We start from the raw sequence: 25,362 nt of genomic DNA on the forward strand, positions 1-25,362 counted from the left end.
AAATAACTCCTGCAAAAAAATTTTTGACTTTGAAATTGATTTAGAGGTGGCCCTCCCCCCCTAAAGTTTTGCGCCCTCCTCCCAAATACCAAATCTGCATATCTCAAAAACTGTTTGAGCTAAAGATACGGTTTTTGTGTCAAAAGATGCAGAAAGCATGATTTCCTATCTGCTTTCTGAACAGTGATTGCGTCTATCTTGATTAGAAAAGCAGTTATTTAGAAAAAACCTGTTTTCGGTATTCTAGCACAAAACAGTGCTAAACAAGTATTGTGGCCCAAGCTATTCAATAAACAAAGTTCATAAACTAACCTGTAAAACTGGTAAAGTAATAAACGAAATAAGTATTCCTAAACTTTTATGCATTCATGAATAGCTAAAATGCCCGTTTTTTGTCATATTCCTTGAAGAAACTCCTGAGTGTGGAATCTGCTTTCAAGCTTCAGGTGCTATGCATTGCACTTGTTGGAAGGCGAAGGCGATTTATGCAAAAGCTTGGTCTGCATTTATGGTATCTGTCTGAAGAAATGGTTGAACTAGCCTTGTTTGACTCTCGATTGTCTGTGGAAAGTAACAAGGTAATGGTGGCAACCATGTTAAATGAAACAGCAGAACGTCCACCAAGGAGACGAAGCATCAAAGTAGATGCGTTTCTTAGCAATAAGGGTCTAGAACAGTATTGCACCTCTAATTCAAAATGGCTTCAGCTGTTGGGTGAAGATGAAGCAATAATTAGACTTTCAAAGGATCCTGCTCATTGGACTGAAGATGGTGCATTTATTCAAGCTTTACACATGGCGAAGGGACTTTCAGTAGTCAATGACAGAGCAGAGAGAGGAGTTGCTCTCAGTCTAATCCCGGATTTTAACAAACTCTCAACTGAAGATGAGTACCAACTTCAGTTTCTTTTGCAAGTTGTTACTGAACACAGGAAACTGTTGAATCCAAATTCCAACAAGAACAATATTGTCGATTCTTCTTTGTTTAAACCTTCTTTGTTACTCCAGGGGTCAAGGGGCTCTATTTTTTACCACCCTTGGGCAGTGCCGATGTGGTTTAGATGCTTGAGCAGGTGTCGAGTAGCAATTGCATTGATTCGTCATCCAGTTCAAGCAGACCACGCACACCATTTGGCGCAGTTACAGATGGTGTGGTCTGTGGTTTGTTCCTCTATGCCACACTCACAGATTGCGGATGGAGCCATCCCCAATTTGTGCATGTTTGAGCGGAATAGTCTGACTCCAGTAGCCCAGCACGCAGGCGGTTGTGCCACACCCAGGCCTTCCTTGGCAAATTATGCATTCTGGTTGGATGGGGGCTGGTGTCGGAGATAAAACTTTAGAGCCTTGAGGAGTTCTTCTTCCTTTCTGAGCTCTATTTGTTGTCCTCCCAGGTAGCCGCGCTGATGGATTGGTTTTCAGCGGTTTTCATCAGGAGTTGTGCGTCACTTACAAATGGGTGTCTCGATTTCAGTTGGCGAGGATGCTCGATTGCTCGCTCACAGACTTGTAGAGACTTGAGTGGAGCAAGTGGTTGGGGTTCGTAATGCCGAGAAAGAGACAGGATGGCTTCTTCGCGACAAAACTCAGCTGGTTGGTTGCCTGCAAGGACAGGGAAATTGTCCGATTGTGTACAATGTGTAGGTCGCAGACATCCTGTCACGATACGCAAGGCAATATGTAAAATATTGTCGATAATATCGCTTCTTGCAGTACTGACCAGAATTACATTTTGAAATGAATATCGTTACCAGTGTTCCCTCTAAGGTGCAAAAATTAAGAAAAAAAAACGAAATTTTGTAGACGGTTTCGTGGTCACAAAAAAGGTTGTAAAATCAAGATTTGGTCAAATGCGTTTTTTCTAAATAACTGCTTTTCTACTCAAGATAAATGCATTCAATGTTCAGAAAGCAGATAGAAAACCATGTTTTCTGCATCTTTTAACACAAAAACCGTATCTCTAGCTCAAGTGGTTTTCGAGATACGCAGATTTGGTATTTCGAGAGAGGGCACAGAACTTTAGGGGGGGAGGGCCACCTCTAAATCAACTTCAAATTTAAAAAAAATTTGCAAGAGTTATTTTTTCTGACAACCTCACCGTTTGAAAGGGTGTCCCATGCAAAATTCAAAAACTCAATTTTAAGAGCCACCCTAGTGGAGATGCCGAATACTCTTTTTCTCGAAAGCCATTCCTATCTTTTTTGGTTTTGTGCGGTTGTGTTCGGCATAAACATGATTGTGGTAGTGGGTTATGACCTTTTGAACTTTCTCTATGATGCATTTCCGGTCAATGATGTAATCTTTTCCGAATGCTTTTGTCCATGTTTTTATCAAAGCAGTAACATATAACCTGATGCAAAGCGTCATCTTCTCTGATTTCAGTTTTTGTGCAACACTAAATATAGCAATTGCTGCATCATAATTTTTAGGAAGTACATCCCCTAGCACAAATATTGTATTATTTTCTGTCATTTGAAAAAAACAATTATAGTATTAGTAACAAGATTAACATAATCATAGTAGCCTATTAAATGTATTTAATAAAATCCGTTTAGGTATTTTCCCTCAGCGGCATGACTCTGGAATCACTCAAATCCTTATTTCATACCCCCTCCCCCCAGAAATGTCCTCCCCTCGGTTTAAGAAGTCCATTAAATGCATTAACCTCAAAAGCTTCACCATTTTATACCCCACCATTCTTCTACTGTATCTCTTCTAGTGTCCAGGGCTTTGCAATAGGCCTGTCCTTTCCTGAACACTTTATCATAAAAAATTGATGCTTTTTCACCATTTTTTTGTGTTTTTTGGACTTTTCTTTGACTAATAAAATTCCAAATTAGTCTTGAGTTATTATTCCATCTTCACAGAGCCCATTTGCATAAAAAAATGACAAGTTTATGCAGTATTGTACATTTGAAAACCATTTATTCCAGAAAATTGTGATTTTTTGTTAAATTCACAATCCGAAAATGCAATTTTCAGTTTTTTGTGGTGCTAACCGCCAAAAACGCCTAAAGTTCAAATTTTTTTGCTGATTCTGCATTGTCATATCATATTATTGTTTAAAAAAGAGTCCTATGCAAAATCCGAAGTTAGTGCCTAAAATCCACCATGTACTGCCTACCCCTATTTAGTTTTAAGTCATTTGGAGACTTTTCAAAGGGTAAGACATAGCAATTTCAAAAATTCGATTTTGGGGACCACCCTAGTGGACGTCGCTATTATAGCGACGTCCACGCACAACATCACCGTCACGTTTGCAACAAGCGAACCAATGTTTGAGTTGCTGTTTGTGACGTCACAGACATTGGTGAAATTAAAATAAGTCCGATTGCCGCAGTTTGCAGAAAAATGCTTTGATCGTACAATATGCACTCCCAGTCAGCAAAGCTGGTCTTTTTTACATTCATTCAACGTCTGCAGACGATAAATCAATGTAAAAAGGACCAGTTTTGCTGGCTGGAACATACTGCCTTGTGTTATGTAACACAGAACTAGTAAACTCTTTAAAGTTTAACCAGAATTGTAAACAGTTGTGGGAAGTATCAGTTGTAATGTTTGTTGCAGCCTAGACAGCACAGACATCTTCTCAACATTCGATTAACCGATTTCGTCTGTAATACAATCATGTCTGCCTTTGATATGTGTGGCGCTGCGTGCCACCCACAAATGTAAAACACTGAAAATATTGCGCTTTGGTGAAACGACTTTCAAGAAAGAAAAAAAAACGTTATTTAGCAATGCAAATTTCCATTTGAATCGGTGTATTTTGTATGCAAACCAGGGCCCAGGGGTGCTCTCGCATTTATGTTGTTACCTCAGATTTTCATTTTGGGGTGCTCAAGCACCCTTTGCACCCCTAAAATGACGCCTATGTCTCATACACTCATCTATATACACTCCTGCACTACGGTATATACTCGAAATAGGTCGATCTCGTGTATAAGTCGAAGCCCTACTTTTGAGCTGAAAATCGGTGATATTTCCTTCTCCCGTGTATAAGTCAAATAACTTATTCCCGATGCTACCATTCGATGGTTCATCTAAATTCTAAGTATTGGTATTGACATACCGGTACTGTGAGGAAAGTTCAAAGTAGAGCGGAGAGTAACTTACGCTGCTGGAATAGTCACGTAACTATTCACGGCAATAATAAGTAAACCAGCTAAATTAGACGCACTATTTTCAACGAGATCTTCCCGCCGTGAGATTAATCATGATTCAATAGAACGCATTGTTTTGTTCGCAATGTGTGAGATTTAAATCGAAAACCGATAAAAGAAAAGGTGTTTAATGGTTTTGGTCGCAGATATTGCCTGCATTAACGACGTCTCTTACCGCTTTTATCACCAAGCCAACCTTACATCATTGTTTTATGCGGCCGATAAGGTTTGACATCGACTTCAGCGATCATGGAATGTTACGTAACAAGAACGATTATATCCTACACGCAAAAATAAAAAAATTGATCTCTTAAAACAGCTCTTTTTGCTGTTTTGTCTCGTGAGCTTCGCATATTGCTCAACAACGCATAAAGTTTAGAATCGACAAGAAATCATTAAATTTGAAAGTTAAGTTTGAATCACTGCAAACAAACGTATTCAAGAGTTTTACTTTGGCCATTTCACAATCCGTAATCTACGTCGGCAATGATTTTTCTGCAGCAAAAATATGTTCACTTTGAAAACTGCCGCGCTGGAGACAACTGCTTGTCCCGTGTATAAGTTGAACCTGTCTTTTTGAGGTGAAAATCACTTGCGAACATCTCGACCTATACTGGAGCATATACAAATTGCGTATATATACGGTATTCGATAAAAGACTTATAAAGACTTTCGATAAAACACTTCGCCGTTATGTTATTAACACTTTGAAGGCAAGTAATTAGCAAAACGAGGTTAATAAAACTGATAGCGGGTGTCCACTCTGTTTGAGATCATGACTTTTTGCGTTTTATTTCGATAACTTTTCACTGTCTTAATCGTTGTTATTCACTCGCACAAAAAGGAAATGAATCGGCTTGTTTTCCAACTGTTCCAATTATAATATCAAAATTTGACGACAAGGCGTACTGCATGCGTAAAAGTAATTCTTTCAAGCAGCGGTTCTAATAAATTCGGTTTGCGACCTAGGTGTCGATATAAGCAAGACAGTAAGCTTAATCAAAGACTATTTTGATTGAGTAAAATAGCGTTATGGTTATGACGTCACCACCTTTCTCGCCCCTCAAGGTTTTTTGAAAAGTCGGCGCCTATGGCAGTGGATTATGTGTTTTGACCAATAGCATTCACAAATGACTGTGTCTTTTGAATCGGGTATATTACTGCTGGGGATAGCGCCCGCTAAGCCATCTATCACGTTCCGGTTGGCATTTAGGCAGTCTAAACACTGTAACTTTGTTTTCTTCACTAAAATTTCCATTGCAACTAAAGACACAACATTTCATAACCATGTTTATAACAGTACTATCACAAACAATGCTTCACAAAGTAAAACAAAACAAATATAAAATTGAATCAAATATAGACATATTAGGATGTAAATAGGCCTATATGTATCGATCAAAACTTTTCGCGACTCACCAGTTTAATTTATTATACTTGCTTTAAATTTCTACTTTCTGCAGTATATATTAATTATGTACGGTGTATCTTGAATCAATACTAGTAAGGTAGCAAAAAGATGGACCCTCTGCCCTAGAAGCTCAAACGACGAAGGCCAATTCAAGTAGGCTATGCTGTTTCGAATCAAATCATCCATGAACATAAAAACAATCATTGTGTTACAGCCAGAAAAGTAACTTACCATGCAATAGCACTGGGGTTGGAAAACGTTTTGCCTGATGAATTCAATCTGTATATTGCAAACATTTCAGAAATATGGATTAAATTAAGGGAAAGCCAAGAAAATTATAATTTGCTTCAAACCAAAATGAAATACCGTATTCAAAACAACACTTCAGAAAAAGCAACAGAAAAATTGTTTTTCTACCTCACAGAAACTGATATAGGCCTATTTGAGATTCACAAAGTAGCCTGTAGTTTTATATTGCCGTTTCATACGCTCAGCTGGTGATCTCATTCATATAACTGTCAGACATGTTGGGTCAAACTTAGTCGGGCAGCTCATTATGTTGTGAGATTCTCCTACTTTTCCAACCCAAGCAAATGAAATTGCTTGGGTTTTGAAATGGGGTCTGCTACTATTCGGCAATTGTTTAAAAATCCAACGACGCCTTCTGCAAATCTAACGATTGAATATTATTCAATATTCAGACATTGAATCAATGTAAATACTGGTCCACGTCTTTCAGGCGCAGACAGTTAGGCGCCGGTCAAATAGGCACAGACAGTCGCACATTGTGGCGTCAGGATATTTAGGTGTGGAGCACTGTGGCACCTGTTCAGTTAGGTGCTGTTCCTAGTAAAGTTTGCAGATTTTATCAGCTCAGCTTTGGCAAAATGTTGTCCGGGTTTTGACGGAAAACTAAGTTACTCTTTACTCAAGCCCACCACCCGCTTGAATATAGGCTACAGTATGTTTTTTACTGATGTTTAGTGTAGTTATATATTATTTGACTGAACTAAAAGTGAACGAAGTCATGTTCAGAAACTTGAATAATTTATTGATAAAGCTTTCGCCGACACAAACCTGGACTAACAACAAATAAATGCCGAACACGCGCATTAAAAAAACAGTATATATATTTTTCTGTTCAATATAACATTTTGTGTGAAAGGCATTGCCGGATTAAGCAGCTTCACTCACGGAAGCCATGACATATTTTTCTGTTCAATACAGTCCATGGTTCAATATAACATTTTGTGTGAAAACTGAAAAGCATTGCCACTCACTGAAGCCATGACTAACAACAAATAAAAGCATGCATTAACGAAACAACATGTTTTTCTGCTCAATATATATAACATTTTGTGTGAAAACATTGCCCTACCTGCCAAGCAGGGTCTGCTACTATTTGGCGAGTCCGATTCGGAGAGTTCCCTATTCGGAGACAGCCTTTTTCGGAGAGTTCCCTATTCAGAGATTTTTTGAAATTTTTTTAAAATTATTATTAATTTTAAAAATGAATTATTTAAAAATTATGGGTTTACTCTAAACTGCCACTTAGGTTTTAACTTCATCTTTTATGGCAAACGCTATTTGGCAACTGTCTTTTTTTAGTTTGAACGAACCCAGACAACAAAATTTGTCATTTCTACATTGATTGGAACATCTGCAGACGTTGAATCAATGTAAAAATGACGGATTTTGCCGTCTGGGAAGGCACTCAAAGGTAAACACTGGATAAAATGCAAGAATGCAAAAGAAACGATATTGTGGAATAAAATACAAAATTCTCTAAATAAACAGAAGAATCGGACATACATCTCTCTGTTATCATTTTTAATGTAAAAATTCCTTTTGTGGTCCCTTTGTCTGGAACAAATAAAAACTGTGCTGTTGAAATTTCCGATTGTAGTTTTGGTCTCAATCTCATCATCATGATTCGGAGTAAGATGTTTGTTAGGTGATTCACAAGGCTAATTGTTTTGTGGAGTGAGCATTCTGTTGCTCCGGTTTTCTTTGGTAAAGTCATGAATATGGAACGACTAGAACGTACCAATCACTAGGGTCTTTCCGGTGTCATAAATATGATTTAAGATTTCAGTGGTTAGGTCTAAACCCCACTCATCTAAAGCTTCGATAATTTCAACTATAAAAGAAACGATATTGTGGAATATCCTGGTATGCTATCCTAGTCAGCTAAAGTTCTCTTTTCTACACAATTTCAACGTTTAGCGATGTTAAAACGATGTAGAAACGTAAATTTCTGCTGGTCAGGATAACTAGGCTACAATATTTCAACGTTTAGCGACGTTAAAACGATAAGCCACACATTTGGTTATCTGTTACTACAATGTAAAATTGAACTGTTAGGCTAACTGGGTTCTTGGAACAAATTTTTGCTGGTTGAGATAACTAGGCTACGCTACTCGATAATTTCCTTTCAATCCAAGCTGTAGGCCACACATTTGTTGATCCAAACTACCAGTAATCATTTTAACTATTCAAAAGTACTAACTTATAGACATAGACATGATTTTTTTTTAGTAGCGTGTTCTTTTTTTCATTTTTCCTGTATATCTTGAATTTTTCTGAAGGTGTTGCGGCCGTGCCAAATTTCTTTTAACGTGTTACGTTTAGCGACGTTGAAGCAATGTGAAAACGGCAATGATAAATAGGCTACAATACCCGATAAGTTTCTATTTTTTTCTGCATGATGTCAACGTTTAGTGACGTTAAAACGATGTAAAAACAGCAATGATAATTAGGCTACGGCACCCGATAATTTTCAAAAAAAAATTCAAAAAATCTCCGAATAGGGAACTCTCCGAAAAAGGGTGTCTCCGAATAGGGAACTCTTCGAATCGGACTCGTCGAAACGGGCCATTCCGTGCCAAGCGGATGCAATCTGCAGACTACTATGAATAGCACCTAAATGAATGGGCGCCCCAGGGCTCCCAGTGCTTCGCACCTAAATATCTAGATGCCACAATGTGCGCGCTAGGGTGGATCGTTTTTCAACTTTTTTTCCTAATTGCTTATTAATAGTGCGGAAAAGTTGTGCACTGACATTGTAAGCACAACACTAAAAAAATTTTCAAAAATTTTAATTTTTAATATCTTGGGTTGCCCTAAAGAAGTTGAAATATTGGAAAAAGTGGAAAATTTCCAAAAAAATTATTTTTGTTTTAGTTTTTAACCGCTTCAGAAAATTTCCGAAAATCAATATTTACTTCACATTGCTGATGTCATGGTTGTCTGTATCCTGTTTCATAACATGAACATTCACCAAAGTTTGCTTCCTTCCCCTTAGTGCGGGCCTTTTGTGTGTTATGTGTAGTGTTGGGCGATATTGAAAAAAACAAAACGATACGATATTTGAAAAAATACTCGATATTTCGATACTTTTCGATATTTTTGTTCTAATTAAGAAAAGAGTTTCTCAGTCTTCGAAATTAGTGTCGGCGATTGCCGAGGTGATTGCCGACGCAGATGCATGAATAGGGCATTAGCGTCGGCAATAGAAATGCCCAGGCCACACGAGCGCTTGTAAGGTTAGGGTTAAACATTCCTCCCAGTCGTTATGCCACAGCCATAGATCTGCTCCTTAGTCAACACCCTGATGGAGCTCTGCAAATGAGGCGTGTGGATGGGTATCAAAGCACGAAAACGGCAAATTGTGGACGCTTCATTGTGAACGGCGAAGACATTGTAGATTTACAGCCAAGCGATGAGCCTCATGATGTGTCTGATTCCGGTGATGACACGACAACCTCATCCTCCGATGCAGCATCTGATGATTCCGATTCTGACATCTAGTTCTTTATCAAACAGACTTTGTGTTGCTCGCAGTATCCCAATTGTGCTGAAATTACGTTAGTGCATACGTAAATCGAGGCAATCTTCTCGCAGGGAGCTATTAATTTGTTACTGGTACTTGGTTGAGCAATTAACGTTATTTTATGATAATTCAACGTCGCTAGATGTCGAATTAATGTAAAACAAACATAAATTTCTTATTGGGCATTGTTGTTACGCAATATAACCCGCCGGGAAAATTAAATCGATTTGTGCTGACCGAACGTTAAATCAACCCAAAATTAACTTACTTTTCCTCCCCTGAGTTATTCAACGTGAATTACCGTAACAGCGTGCGTATCGCGTTGTTCGCTACTTTTGGTATTATTACATCACAATAAATCAAACAGTGCGGTCGGGATAGACTACTCTAGTATATTTTTCGCTTCTCGTTTTACATGTTTTGGTACAATTTTTTTCGTAATAAACGTTCACAGTCAATTGCCGAGGCAGTTTCAACTTTTTCCGTTTGGCCTCGGCAATGTTTTTATAGGGATTTGCAATTACGAGCTAGGACTGTAATAGTTAAAATATCAAACGATATTGAAATAAATATCGATATTGAAAAGATATCGTATCGTATCGAAAATTCGATATATCGCCCAACACTAGTTATGTGTAGGCAACACAGCACACACTTGACTTACTGCAGGTTTCAAGCTGCATCTCTCTCACGCAGCTACACGGATCGCAAATCGATCTCATGACGACGACCATGACTCTAATTTCGTCCCACCATACTAGACCACCAGACCTGTGGCGATGCGTTCGATGGCACTTATGTGGGATCGTTATTCCATCTCTGATCGAGCAGCAGCCGCTGTAGCATCTGCTGCATTGCATGACGTAGGTATGGTAATAGTTAGTGCTGATAGAACTGGTATTATTGATAGAAACAAAGTTCGGAGATCAAGAAGTAGAAATCGAGAAGAATTGCAAGAGTCCAGGTCGTACGTTTTACACGGTTTGTATTTTGATGGCAGAAAAGACAAGACACTAAAGATTGAAGTAGATGATCATGGGGTGTCTCATAGAAGATCTGTTGTTGAAGAGCATGTGTGTATTATTATCGCCGAACCTGGATCTCAGTATTTTGGCCAGGTAAGTCCAACCGCGGAAACAGCCAGAAGCATTGCCGACTCCATAATATCAGCAGTTCATGATAGAGGAACAGACACCAGCTTAATAACAGTCGTGGGGTGTGATGGTACTGTGGGAAATTCGGGTCATGCAGGCGGTACCCGGTCAATTGGTCGAAAGACAATTGGTCGACAGTCATTTGGTCGACAGACATTTGGTCGACAGGACGTTTGGTCGACAGACATTTGGTCGACAAGACATTTGGTCAACAGGACATTTGGTCGACAGGACATTTGGTCGACAGACATTTGGTCGACAAGATATTTCGTCGACAGGATATTTGGTCGACAGAACGATTCATTTTAGGGTTAGTGTTAACTAACCCTAACCTAACCTTAACCCTACCCTAACCCTAACTCTAACCCAAATGTCTTGTCGACCAAATGTCTGTCGACCAAATGTCTGTCGACCAAATGTCTTGTCGACCAAATGTCCTGTCGACCAGATGTCCTGTCGACCAAATGTCTGTCGACCAATTGTCTGTCGACCAAACGTCCTGTTGACCAAATGTCTGTCGAGTGTCGATCAAATGACTGTCGACCAAATGTTTTTCGACCAATCGACCGGCCACCATGCAGGCGGTGTTATCCGACTGTTGAAATTAGAGTTTCGAAAACCGCTGCAATGGTTGGTATGTCAACTCCACGCAAACGAATTACCCCTGCGGCATCTTTTTGAGTTTTTGGATGGCAGTACAACTGGTCCTTGTGGGTATTCCGGACAGATTGGAAAGGCTTTACTTACGTGTGATAAAATGCCTATTCTACGATTTGAATCAATACCAAGTAATTTTCCTCATATGGGTGTGACCGATTTCAGCACAGACCAAAGATACCTCCGGGACGTTTTGTAATTGCGTTTGTACAAGAGAAATTCTCAGTTTACTCGCCACAAGAAGTCCAGGTAAGCTAAATCACTCACGCTGGCTAACTGCGGGAATCGCATTCTGCGGTTGTACATAGGGACCACAGAACCCTCTAATAATTTAAAAACGCTGGCTACCTTTGTCATGAAGGTATATGCTCCTATGTGGTTCGAAATAAAGTGCAATCTACTCTGTATCAGCGGTGTTTTTCATCTACGGCAAACCATCAGCAAATCTTGCTACCTGTCGGATAAACTAAAGGCCATTGTCGACCCTGTTATTCAAAGAAATGAATTTTTTGGCCACAGCGAAAACAGACTTTTATCAATGCTGTTTGACAAAGAATCACATGTGCGTGAGCTGGGAATACGCCGTATACTGCTTGCACGAGAAACTCCCGTTTACACTGAAATCCGGCACTTCAAACTGCCAAAATTCAATTTTAACGCTGTCAGTTATGTTGATATGATATGCTGGCAAACCGATAACGACAAAACCGAACCTCCAATAACTATGAAAATGACAACAGAGAACTGTGGTCGTTCAAAAACATCAGCACAAGCCAACATTTTCTCAATTTCCCCTGCCACACACAAGCAGTCGAGCGAGGTGTCAAGGTTGTCACGGAGGCCTCTGTTGCAGTATGTGGTGCCGCTAACCGCGTTGGATTCATCAGAAGTCGGCTACACTCCAGCAAAGACATGCCCCGTCTCAACACAAGACAAGATTTTAGATTATGTTCTTAAAAGGTTTGCATATCTTACATGTACCATATTTCTACTTGTAAATATTGATTTTCTGCGTAATTTACAATGATTCGCGGGAGGCAGTACAAAAATGGAATTTTTAAAAATTTGCAATTCTTTTTTGAATGAAAACAGAGACAGATCTTTTTTGAATTTTAAACTTTGTTGGGGCATCCCAAGATATTAATTTTTTTGGAAATTTATTTTTGCGTTGTGCTTACAATGTCAGTGCACAACTTCTCCGGGCTCTTAATACGCGATTAAACATCAAAGCAAAAAATAAAATTTTTGGAAATTTTCCACTTTTTCTAATATTTCAACTTCTTTGGGGCACTCCAAGATATCAAAATTTTTGAATTTTTTTTTTGTATTGTGCTTACAATGTCAGTGTACAACTTTTACGCGCTCTTAAAAAGCGATTAAAAACTAAAACAAAAAATAAAATTTTTGGAAATTTTCCACTTTTTCCAATATTTCAACTTCTTTGGGGCAACCCAAGATATTAACCCCAGCCTATTTGACCAGCGCCTAAAAGACTTGCTCCCGTAAATACGAACTGTAAGGCTAATTGGATTCTTTGAACAAATCGAATGGGTCCACGTCTTTTATGCGCTGACAGTTAGGCGCTGGTCTAATAGGCGCGCACACTGTGGCGCCCGGTCATTTAGGTGCTATTCCTAGTAAAGTCTGTAGATTGTGCAAGGGTTCGAGGTTTTTATTGTTGATTATAAGGTTTGTTTATTCCCCTGATGACAGCAGAACCGCTGCTGGCGTAACAAAGCTTCGATGGCGTAGAGATAACACAATGAGTCTCAAGTTCTTTTATTCGTGAGTTCGAATTGAATTTAGATTTTGAATTTGAAAAGTTATCTTATGAGTCTGAGTTAATTTTCAGTAATATTATGAGTCTCTCTGTCTGAGTCTGAGTTAAAATTGTTTTGTGCAGAGGTATATAAACCACTTTCAGAAAAGAAAAAAAGCAAACAGTCACGTGATTTAAAATTGGCAAATTCCAACAATGTTTACGAACTAGGTTGAACTCCTGCTAGTGAGATTCCATTACAGAGGTGAACTGCGGATATACTGAATAAGCAATAAATGGCCATTTTAACAGACTCACTTGAGAAAGCTGCGGGTGGTAGGTTATTTGAGTAAAAAATGATCCATCAATATTATCTCGGTGCACAACAAGTGAGTTTTCTTAAGAAACGCAACTAGCCTAGATTTATTCTCACTTTTGGGTTCAGTGAGTTTTTAAGAAACGTAAATGTTATGTGAGAATTACATTTTGTAGAGAGCTAAAAACAATGGAAATTCATTCAGGTCCCTACAATCACTCCCTGCAAATTTTAAGACCGTGGGATCGAAGATCACACGTTTTAAAATTAACAAAAGGTGAAAGTAAAAATAAAAAATAAACACGATAATTGATGCAATAATATGGTTTTGCCAGTCATAAAAATCGGATTGAAAAATCCTTTTAAAAAGCATGAAAAAATGGCGTTAAATGATGAGCAAACAAAGGCACAAAAATATAGAAGCGTGTTAAAAATAATTGCAAGTTTCATCGGATGAAAGTTTGGCGCAAGCAAGCCTTGACTTGCTATGTTTTTTTATGTATATATATTTTTTGTTTTAAAGAGAAATCATGCGAGCATAGCGTGTGTTCGTCTTTAAGTCTCTGGCTTGATTCGGATAATGTCTTTATACTTCAGAGTTCGATATGATTAGGCTTCTCGTTTCTCACTTCATCAGAGTGTTTTGTTGCGTCTCGAGCTTTCCGAATCGAACCAGGCTTTGTGCGTCACTGCCAGCAAATATGCTCTGTTGATTTCTCCTGAAAGTAATAAAAATACAAGGTGCAGAAATAATGTGTTGTAGCTAAAACAGTATGTAGAAAACGACATCAAAACAATGCAAAGCGAACTAATTCACGCAAGAGCAATTAACAATAACAGCAGCACTCACTACAGGACTTCTTATCCCGAAAAAAAGGCAAACAGTCTAATTATTGGTAGCGAATTAGAGATAATTTCGACGTACCATCTGGAAAAAGGTGAAGAAACATAAAAAGGTCGCAAGATAACGTTGAAAGAATGTAGACATAGAGTATTGAAACAAAGAGAGAAAAACACACACGTCACACGCATTTGGCTAACGCGATTGATTGACATGAACCAAAATATCTGACCACAACTGAAGGATAGCAACTGTGCTGAAGTTGAACTCCGTTTATGAAGTTGCAAAAAACTTCAACAAAAATGCAGCCAGCGATTTAGCTGGAGCTGTAAAAAGTCTGCTATTTGCAGTATCGCGATGCGATTGACGGCCTAAGCAATGTTGTTTTAAAAATGAGAATAGACTGTGCTATTTCTCAGGCAATGTCAAAACATGCCCTACAACATACCAGGTTGACCTCGATAAAAAGTAAAAAATAATGCAATGTGGGGACTATTTAGTACCATTAGCCACATGCTGAGAAAGGGTACGTGGGGGCCTAGTTTGGCTCCATTAGCCACGTTGCTCGGAGAATAAACAAAAATGTTCAAGCATGGTAGCTTGTAAATATCAGTGCTATCAAAAAAGCGTTATTACGTCAGAAATTTTCCCCCACGTCAACAAAATGCGCCAGCGCAAATTTGTATATATTTAGAAAAAATAGAGATTTATTTATAGTAAGAACTATGCCGAAATTATGCAGAACAGAGAATGAAGATAAATGAAAGAAAATACGAGAGAGTTTAACACGTACCAATCCATTATACTTTCCAAAGGCTATCAACAAAAATACTACGTGTTCAACTGTTCATTCATTCCAACAAGCCATTTTGCTAGTGCATTGTGATTCGAAAGCTAAAGTCGTCAACAAAAATTATGCGTTCCTTTTGAATTACAGGCATTTGTCTCTATCGACGATCGACGCGGAATGATGTTGTTTTAGTGAAAGAGGCAAATGTGCTTTTTGCTTAACAGTTAAAATCCAGTATGCAGGAATGTATGAGAGACAAGCGTACAAGTTAATTATCAACATAGTTTCTACAACGTTTAATAGCGTTGTAAATGAGAAAATATTTAGCAATTCGAGATAAAACATTAACGCCTCCATTTGAAAATTGGGCTTTTGATGAAAGGCGATTGGTAAATTAAAAACAAAATTAAAATAAGCACTTGCCGTAGGTTGAATTTCGTCGATGGAATGTTTCGTATAGCAGAAAGTCTTTACTTTTCGATCTTCCGCTTGAAGTTGACTTTAAACTAATACTCCTTTTTGGTTGAATTTTCTTGTTCTCTTCTTACTTCTTTCTTGCCAAGGCAACACTCAGAAGGCACCAATGCAGGGGTTCGAGGTTTTTATTGTTGATTATAAGGTTTGTTTATTCCCCTGATGACAGCAGATACCGCTGCTGGCGTAACAAAGCTTTGATGGCGTAGAGATAACGCAATGAGTCTCAAGTTCTTTTATTCGTGAGTTCGAATTGAATTTAGGTTTTGAATTTGAAAAGTTATCTTATGAGTCTGAGTTAATTTTCAGTAATATTATGAGTCTCTCTGTCTGAGTCTGAGTTAAAATTGTTTTGTGCAGAGGTATATAAACCACTTTCAGAAAAGAAAAAAAGCAAACAGTCACGTGATTTAAAATTGGCAAATTCCAACAATGTTTACGAACTAGGTTGAACTCCTGCTAGTGAGATTCCATTACAGAGGTGAACTGCGGATATACTGAATAAGCAATAAATGGCCATTTTAACAGACTCACTTGAGAAAGCTGCGGGTGGTAGGTTATTTGAGTAAAAAATGATCCATCAATATTATCTCGGTGCACAACAAGTGAGTTTTCTTAAGAAACGCAACTAGCCTAGATTTATTCTCACTTTTGGGTTCAGTGAGTTTTTAAGAAACGTAAATGTTATGTGAGAATTACATTTTGTAGAGAGCTAAAAACAATGGAAATTCATTCAGGTCCCAAAATTGTATCAGCTTGGCAGGTAGGGGCGTAGGGCAATGCTTTTCACACAAAAGATTATATTGAACAGGAAAATATATTGTTTTGTTAATGCGTGTGCGTTGTTGGTCATGGCTTCAGTGAGTGAAGTTGCTTAAACCGGCAATGCTTTTTCACACAAAATGTTATATTCAACAGAAAGAATATATGGGTGAAGCTGCTTAAACCGGCAATGCTTTTCACACAAAATGTTATATTGAAGAGAAAAATATGTCATGGCTTCAGTGAGTGAAGCTGCTTAAACCGGCAATGCTTTTTCACACAAAATGTTATATTGAACAGAAAATTATATGGGTGAAGCTGTTTAAACCGGGAATGTTTTCACACAAAATGTTATATTGAAGAGAAAAATATGTCATGGCTTCAGTGAGTGAAGCTGCTTAAACCGGCAATGATCTTCACACAAAATGTTGTATTGAACAGAAAAATATGTTATAGCTTCCGTGAGTGAAGCTGCTTAAACGTGTTTGATTGCGCATTTTCCGTATTTATTATTTGTTTAATAAAAGTCTTCATCCTTCCACCTCGTGTAGCCTACCTTCTCAAACGGGTCTGCTACTATTCGGCGAGTCCGATTCGACTAGTCCGATTCGGTGAGTTCCCTATTCGGCGAGAGCCCTTTTCGGCGAGTGTCCTATTCGGCAAGTTTTTGAAAGGAAATTATCGGGTACCGTAGCCTAATTATAATTGCCGTTTTTCATCGTTTTAACGTCGCTAAACGTTGAAATCGTGCGGAAAGGAATAAAAAGAAAATGTTTGAACTATTAAATTAAAATTCGTCATGTCAGTTCAGTTGTTTTTATTTCTGACCATCATATGAAAAACAATACACGTCAACATAGCAAAGGTAGAAGCGACAAAACACGAACGTTAAAACGTGCTTGGATGTTTCTCAGTTTCAACGTATCCTAGTCAGCAAAACGACCCTTTTCTACATGATTTCAACGTTTAGCGACGTTAAAACGATATGCCACACACTTGGTTAGCCTTTTCATTCTGTTACTACAATGTAAAAATGAACTGTTAGGCTAACTGGGTTCTTGGAACAAATTTTTGCTGGTCGGGATAACTAGGCTACAGTAGCCTACCCGATAATTTCCTTTCAACCTAAGCTGTAGGAGTGTAGGTCACACATTTGTTGATTCAAACTAATCATTTTAACCGTAGGCGCCTAAGCCGTGGGGACCAGGCCCCCCACGCATATTTCCGCGTGGGAGCAACTTTTTATGCGGCATTGATACATAAAACAATAGATGAACTAGCGATCGGCAGCAGGAAAACATTTTTAAATGCAAACCGCAACAGCTTCGCAGTAAATAATCACTAAAACGAGTAGCGATGCTACAATTCCACCCCAGTCAAAAAAATCTGTCATTTTTACGTTGATTTGACGTCTGCAGACGTTGAATCAATGTAAAAATGACTGATTTTGCTGCCTGTGACATAGCAAAAATCTACCATTTTGCGTCGATTCAATGTCATCAGATGTTGAATGCACCCAAAAACAACATAATTTGCTACGTTGACACAGCGTGCGTTTAACTTAATGCGCTTGCAAACAATGTCGCTTTCGAAAGTCGAAACCTCTGCAGAGAATTGTCGCGGCAGTGAATCGGTTGCTGTGAAAATGAACTTGAAGTCTCGGCCCGAGGTTACCACTAACCAACGTAACAAGGGCTGGTACAAACCGCACTGCCCACAGTCGCACAAGCGGCATAATCAACACAACAACGGACTCGCGCAAACTGCACGGCGCACACACGTCCGTTGCCATAGAAGCCCGATCAAAGGCGGGGAATATGCGCATCTTTTGTTTCATCTGCAACACAAAAACGGCCGTATTACAGCGAATTGGAACTTGAAAGCTGGTCAGCCATAAGTTGCGATATTGTAGTGAAAACTGAAAAGGGAGCAATGTCAAGTCGAAAACTTAATCAAACGTCTCTCTGTAACTATTTTTCAAGGGCTGTTTACGGATGTCAGCAACTTTTAAATTTATTAAAGGTGACGTGCTGTTGAATGGATGTAAACATGAATGATTTTGCTTTCAACAGGTATATTTTCAAGCATATGATCAAGTTAGTATTTTCATTCCATTTACAGTATACCTTTTAGTAAACCTTTTCGTCTCTTGTTTCATGCTAATAAATCTAGTTCGTTGTTAAACTTTATGTTGTGCTTAGCTTAAAGAGTCGCAGTCCATCAACCGCTAGCGAACGCAGACCCATAGCATGTGTTTTGGTCGAGCTTTGTTTATAATAATTAACGGCAGGTCGAACGTAGCGATAACTCCAAGTGTGGCAATAAAAGCAATCCAAGTGTGACGACATAATTACGTCATCCATCTGCGTGACATTTCGCTGAATGTACGTTGCTGCTGATGAAACACGCTTTCGCCCCCACGGCCAAAAAAATAGTTAGGCGCCTATGATTTTAACTATTCAAAAGTACTAACTTATAGACATAAACATTATTTTTTTGTAACATTTTCTTTGTTTCATTTTTCCTTCATATCTTAAATTTTTCTGAAGGTGATGCAACCTTGCCAAATTTCTTTCAACTCAATAACTTTCTTCGGTCACAAGCACGTTTTAACGTTCGAGTTTTGTCGCTTCTACCTTTTTCTACACCTTTGCTATGTTGACGTGAATTGTTTTTGATATCATGATCAGAAATAAAAACAACTGAACTGACATGACGAATTCAAGCACGTTTTAACGTTCGCGTTTTGTCGCTTCTACCTCTGCTATGTTGACGTGTATTGTTTTTGATATGACGGTCAAAAATAAAAATAACTGAATTGACATGACGGATTCAAGCTTGTTTTAACGTTCGCGTTTCGTCGCTTCTACCTTTGCTATGTTGACGTGTATTGTTTTTGATATGATGGTCAAAAATAAAAATAACTGAACTGACATGACGAATTTTAATTTAATAGGTCAAACATTTTATTTCTTTCTGCACGATTTCAACGTTTAGCGATGTAAAAACGGCAATTGTAATTAGGCTACGGTACCCGATAATTTCCTTTTAAAAATTTCAAAAACTCGCCGAAAAAGGCTCTCGCCGAATAGGGAACTCGCCGAATAGGGAACTCGCCGAATCGGACTAGTCGAATCGGACTCGCCGAATCGGACTCGCCGAAACGGGCCATTCCGTCTCAAACAAAAGAGCTTGCTATGGGTTCTTTGCTGTAGCCTAGGCTACTTGCAAAGTCAGGCACTGCACACCAAAATTTTAACCACCCGCTTCAATATAGACTACGGTATAATTTTTTTTTACTGATGTTTAGTGCAGTTATTATTTCACTTAACTAAAAATGAACTCAATAATGTTCGGAAGCTTGAATAATTTATTGATAAAGCTTTCACCAACGCAAACCTGGACTAACAACTGTCACAATCAAGGTGCAATGCCTCGCGATGGCTTGCTTTGTATCTTCAACGAGCGTGTTGTTTTGGTTGTAGAATTCTGGTGCGATGTGTTATTATCGATTATGAGCTGAAGTAACCTCTGATTACGAAATCTGTATTATGTAAAATGTGTTTTCTGGAATCATTTTCCCTACGTGACATTCTAGAGACTTCTGTTGTTTACATTTAAATGCTGCTTGATAGAACAATGGTTCTTTATGATGTAACCTTACGTAACCTTTTCGAAATTACTGGACTGAACAACCAACTATAAATAGTGGTGTAGTTTGTGTAATGTTTATTATTATTATTATTATTATTATGAGTTGATTATGAGAGTTGTGCTATGAGTTGTGGATTGGTAGTTGATGCAGAAATTATTGGTGATTGAGACTTGAAGTAATTGAATACAAGTAGATGAGAATTGGTGCTGATATAAATTGTGTTCGAATTTAGAGTTATTTGAGAAGCCGTTCGTTAAAGTTCTTCAAGAAGTCAGATTATCGTTTCACTAGTAGAATTATTCGACATTTAATTGACTGCTTTTCGGTTTGACCCATTAAACTACGTCATTGAACCTTTCCAAGTCTTTTTCCTGGTAAGAGATAGAAAGAAATCGTGACAACAACAAATAAAACAATAATAAATCAATAAAACAACAATATATTTTTCTGTTCAATATAACATTTTGTGTGAAAAGCATTGCCGGTTTAAGCAGCTTCACTCACGGAAGCCATGATTTTTCTGGCAAGCTGATACAATCTACATACTTTACTAGAAATAGCACCTAAATGACCGGGCGCCACAGTGCTCCGCACCTAAATATCCAGACGCCACAGTGTGCGCGCCTATTAGACCAGCGCCTAACTGTCTGCGCCTAAAAGACTTGCTCCCAATCGAATGACTTTTGTATATAAATGTTTTTCAGACTGTACAGTGTACAACCTATACCTGGCCAGCAAAAGTTTCCTTTTGTACACGATTTCAACGTCTGGCGACGTTAAAACGATGCAATTGTCTTTACACTACATTTAAAAGTTTTGTTGACATCAAAAATTCTTTGACTGTTTTGAGTTACAGCTCATCGTTTTGCGAAAAAAGTTGTTTTGATGTAAAATATATTTGAAATATCATATAAAATCAACAAATAGCTTGTATATTTAAAAAATGAATGACATAAGCATGACACAAAGAAGGTGGATGACGTAGGATACATGTCAATTTTATGTAGGCAAACAGTTTAATTTAATACCTAATAGTTCATAAATTTTTGATAAATTTCATTTTAATTTATTTTGCTTTGTCGGAATGCAAAAGAAGCGATATTGTGGAATAAAATACAAAATTCTCTAAATAAACAGAAGGCGTCGTTGGATTTTCAAAAACTTGCCAAAACGGGCCGTTCCGTTTGAAACGACTGAAAAAGTACATTTTAAAAAGACAAAACAAATCAAAGTAGGCTATTTCTGTTTCAAATAGGTCTATTTCATCCTTATGCTGACATAGTAGGCATCCTTCCATCTTTTCAGATGATGGTAGCACTCTGGGTATGGCAGCTGCTCATGTGGCTCCGAAGTCCAATCCTGGCGTGGCAGTTTCGTCCACAGTTTGGACATATGAAATCAGAGGAGTTCTGAGGCTGCTGTCTCTCTTTTCTTCTTTGTCTTCTTTGCTCTAGTTGCTTCCTCCGCCTCGACTGACCCTTTGCTAGACCCGCACTGACTTTGTAGCGCCATCTGCTGCGGTTTGGTGCAATCAGTTTCCAGCTGGCAGGGTCTATGTCAGTTAGCTTCAGGTCGCATTTGCAAACGTCTCTGTAACGCAATGCAGGTCGTCCTACTGGGCGTTTCCCTGTGGCAAGTTCACTGTGCAGAATGTCCTTTGGAATGCGCCCATCCTTCATTCTGGAAACATGCCCCAACCAGCGTAGACGTCGCTGGCAGAGGAGAAGGTGCATGCTCAGGGAGCAAGAACGTTCCAGAACAGTGGTATTGGGTATTCTGTCCCTCCAGGAAATACCAAGAATGCGCCTCAAGCAACGAAGATGAAAGCTTTCAAGGCGGTTTTCTTGTCTGGCATAAGTGGTCCAGGACTCACTACCGTACAGCAGAGTACTAAGAACACATGCACGGTATACTTTGAGTTTTGTGTTAAGTGTCAAAAGATTATTGTCCCACACTCTCGCCCCGAGTTGAGTCATCACTCCTGCAGCCCTGGCTATCCGTCTGTCGATTTCCTTATCTAAGGACAGGTTGCTGGTGACCGTTGAACCAAGGTAGGTGAAGTGGTCTGTCACTTCGAGCACTTCTGGTCCTATGGTGATGACAGGTGGCTTGGGGACATCTTGGCCCATGACTACTGTTTTCTTGATACTGATGATACTGATGGTCAGTGCGAATTCTCTACAGGCGTGTGCAAACTGGTTGAGCAACTGCTGCAGCTCGTGCTCGACGTGTGCTGACAGTGCTGCGTCGTCGGCAAACAACACTTCTCTGATCAGCACTGTACGAACCTTTGTCTTGGCTCTCAGTCGGGCCAGGTTGAACAGTTTCCCATCACTGCGGGTGTGTAGGTGGACTCCTTGTGTGGAGTGACCGAATGCAAAGTTCAGCAACAGAGAGAAGAAAATCCCTAACAAAGTCGGCGCAAGGACACATCCTTGTTTCTTACCAGATCGAATTGCAAAGGGTTCAGAGGTCTCCCTGTCGTAGCTGACCACACCCTGCATGTCCTTGTGGAAGGAGATGATGATGCTAAGCAGCTGTGGGGGACAGCCAATCTTCTGCAGTAGCTGAAACAGGCTGACATAAGACACCGATAAATCACTTTACTACCAAGTTTAGAGTTCTAACTTAGGTATCGGTTTTCATTGAAGTCAAATAATTCTTGACTGCCCTGAACTATTGGATCCACGTCTTTTAGGCGCAGACAGTTAGGCGCCGGTAAAACAGGCGTGCACACTGTGGCGTCTGGATATTTAGGTGCGGGGCACTATAGCGCCCGTTCATTTAGGTGCTATTTCTAGTAAAGTCTGCAGATTGTATCAGCTTGGCAGGTAGGGCAATATTTTTCACACAAAATGTTATATTGAAAAGAAAAATGTGTTGTTTTGTTGATGCGCCTGTGTAGATGATGTGCGAGACAACTTTCTACTACTCTTGATATTAGCACATTTCCACAGGACATTTGCTATGCATCCTAAACACAGATTGCAGCCAGATGAAACCTTACTTAATCTGTTATCTTTCGCAATTACTTCTACTCGGGATGGATTGGTCGTGTGGTGAGTACGTATGAGACAACGCTGTGCTACATGAATACATTTCTATAGGGCATAAGAACCCAGGCTACAAGTTGCAAACATAATAGTGCGACTTTGCTCGTTATTAAACCTAGTCGGAGTTTTAACGGAAAACTAAGTTACTCTTTACTCAAGCCTACCACCCGCTTGAATATAAGCTATGGTGTATTTTTTACTGAGGTTCAGTGTAGTTATTATTTGACTCACTAAAAGTGAACAAAGTCATGTTCGGAAACTTGATTAATTTATTGATAAAGCTTTTGCCGACTCAAACCTGGACTAACAGTTCAAATAAATGCCAAACATGCGCAAACGCGCATTAAAAAACAGTATATTTTTCTGTTCAATATAACATTTTGTGTGAAAGGCATTGCCGCTTTAAGCAGCTTCACTCACGGAAGCCATGACATATTTTTCTGTGCAATCTAACAGTTTGTGTGAAAAGTATTGCCCTACCTGCCAAGCTGATATAATCTGCAGACTTTGCTAGGAATAGCACCTAAATGAACGAGCGCCACAGTGCTCCGCACCTAAATATCCAGACGCCACAGTGTGCGCGCCTATTTGACCGGCGCCTATTTGACCGGCGCCTAAAAGACTTGTTCCCAAACTAAGCACTGACTGCCACTGCAAAATGAAAGATTTTATGCGCTATGACATCACTATTCACTATCTGCCCCCAGTTTTAACAATCCCATTGTGCGCTGTCTCGGCCTCTATGTAACATGTCACTGCTTCAGCACATCTTTTTCAACAGAGAAAAATTTCTATCGCAGCACTAGACGAAATGGGCATGTTGTATTTAAAAACAAAACATTATAAATTGGCATTGGGAAAGCTCATGTTCTGTCTGAAAAAAGACCTCTGCAGTTTTAATGCTTTATGCGATGACACCAACACACCAAAATTCATACTCGGATTCGTGACCGATTTTGGTGTCTTTCTTGTCGGTATCAATGTGGCTTGAAGTTTCCCACAATAGCCAAATATAATTTATGGTTTGATTTTTTTATGCATCGTTTTTATGAAAAATCTTCAAAAACTAGTCATTTTTTCACTTTTAAGTAGGAAAGTAGCAGGAGTACAACTGAAAAAAAGTGGTGCCGCTACTTCAACAAAAATATAGCGGCGCTACAAACCCACCTCTGAGAATATATTTAAAATTTCTATATACTCTAAATAAAAACCTTTTGATGATCCCAATAAGGGTGAAACAGCATGTTAGGATTTTTAGTGAATAGTAATTGTACTTGATGTCATTTGCTCTGCTTGTCTGGTTTGCTTGGCATTGAGCACTTTCTGTAGGTATTGATAGTCCTATTTATTTAATGAATTAAATTGCCTAGGCTACCTTACATTCTGAATCCTATTTATTCAGTACGGTATTTAGGATTTGAATAATTCAAGATTCAAATAGGTTAGGATTTTGTATTCGAACTTGTTCATCCCTACTCGAGTCATTAATTTATGTTACTGCTTTTAAACATTTTGTGTTTATTAATAAGCCCTTATGTTAATAGGTTACCAAATGGAAAAAGTGGAAAAAAAATATTCTCAGATGTTCAAACTCTGTCTTTGCTCCAAACCATTGTTGCAGACATGTCCTCATATGATGATGAAATGGTTCAAGTTAGCTTATCAGTACTTGGGAACATACTTGCAAGTGATAACTTAAAGTGAGTGATCAAAGTTGTGTTTTTTAAGTAGGGATGCCTAAATTGCCTAGCTAGGCTATATCATCAACAACTGTACCATCTACAATTCTACATCATACGTCTACTACATCGTACCATCATACAGATCAAGCTGCGCTGGTTTGACTCTCGGCTTAACGTGCGCTTGAGCAACGCACGTTAAGGACTACTCTCCATTCAGCGGCATTTAATGGAAGGAATAATTTCCCTGCAACAACACTTCAACAATCAGAAACTTCACTCTGTCAATCTCGATAACCGGGCCTGCGTCAGTGATTTAAAGCCTCTACATGTATGCGAAGCTGCCAGGATTAAGCTCTGCAAGAAGCTTTCCCAGTCCGAGGATAAAAATTCAAATCATTCAATCTTATATAAAGCAGATGGAACAGGAAAAGCCAGAGATGCATCTTTGACAATTCTGTCTGAGTGGTTTTCTACAACATTAGCAACAGCTGAGGATGAAAGAATGTCTTATTGTATCCAGCTTGGAAGTATCAAAACTAGTTTTCAGATCATTGTACAGTTTCTCCTGGGGTGTGAAGTCTGTTGCAGTCAGAACATGACATTTCATATATGCAGGCGCTTCTATGCTGCGCAGGGCGGTTTAGGTGCTATTCCGGGAAAATTGTATTTTGTTGGATTCTTAGTGGTTGCAACACCATATTATTTTAGTTTATTTCTCAGCACCACATTCACAAAAAAAGCAATATGCCATTCCCCATAATATTGATTATAGTTAAATGGAAAATGTCGACGGCCATACGAAGACGGTTGAGGC

The 25,362-nt window shown here is 38.9% G+C and overlaps 1 protein-coding gene across 1 annotated transcript in view; it reads left to right on the forward strand.

Annotated features, from left to right (window-relative positions):
• The window catches only part of LOC145774265 (uncharacterized), a 104,945-nt gene that overhangs the window by 14,189 nt on the left and 65,394 nt on the right, over positions 1–25,362 (forward strand). The window contains exon 2 of the mRNA XM_082585462.1: positions 24,411–24,566. Within this exon, the coding sequence (XP_082441588.1) occupies positions 24,411–24,566 (156 nt within the window). The remainder of the gene's footprint in view (positions 1–24,410; positions 24,567–25,362) is intronic.

The sequence above is a fragment of the Aplidium turbinatum genome, chromosome 7 (assembly GCF_918807975.1).
Source record: "Aplidium turbinatum chromosome 7, kaAplTurb1.1, whole genome shotgun sequence".
Lineage (NCBI taxonomy): Eukaryota > Metazoa > Chordata > Ascidiacea > Aplousobranchia > Polyclinidae > Aplidium > Aplidium turbinatum.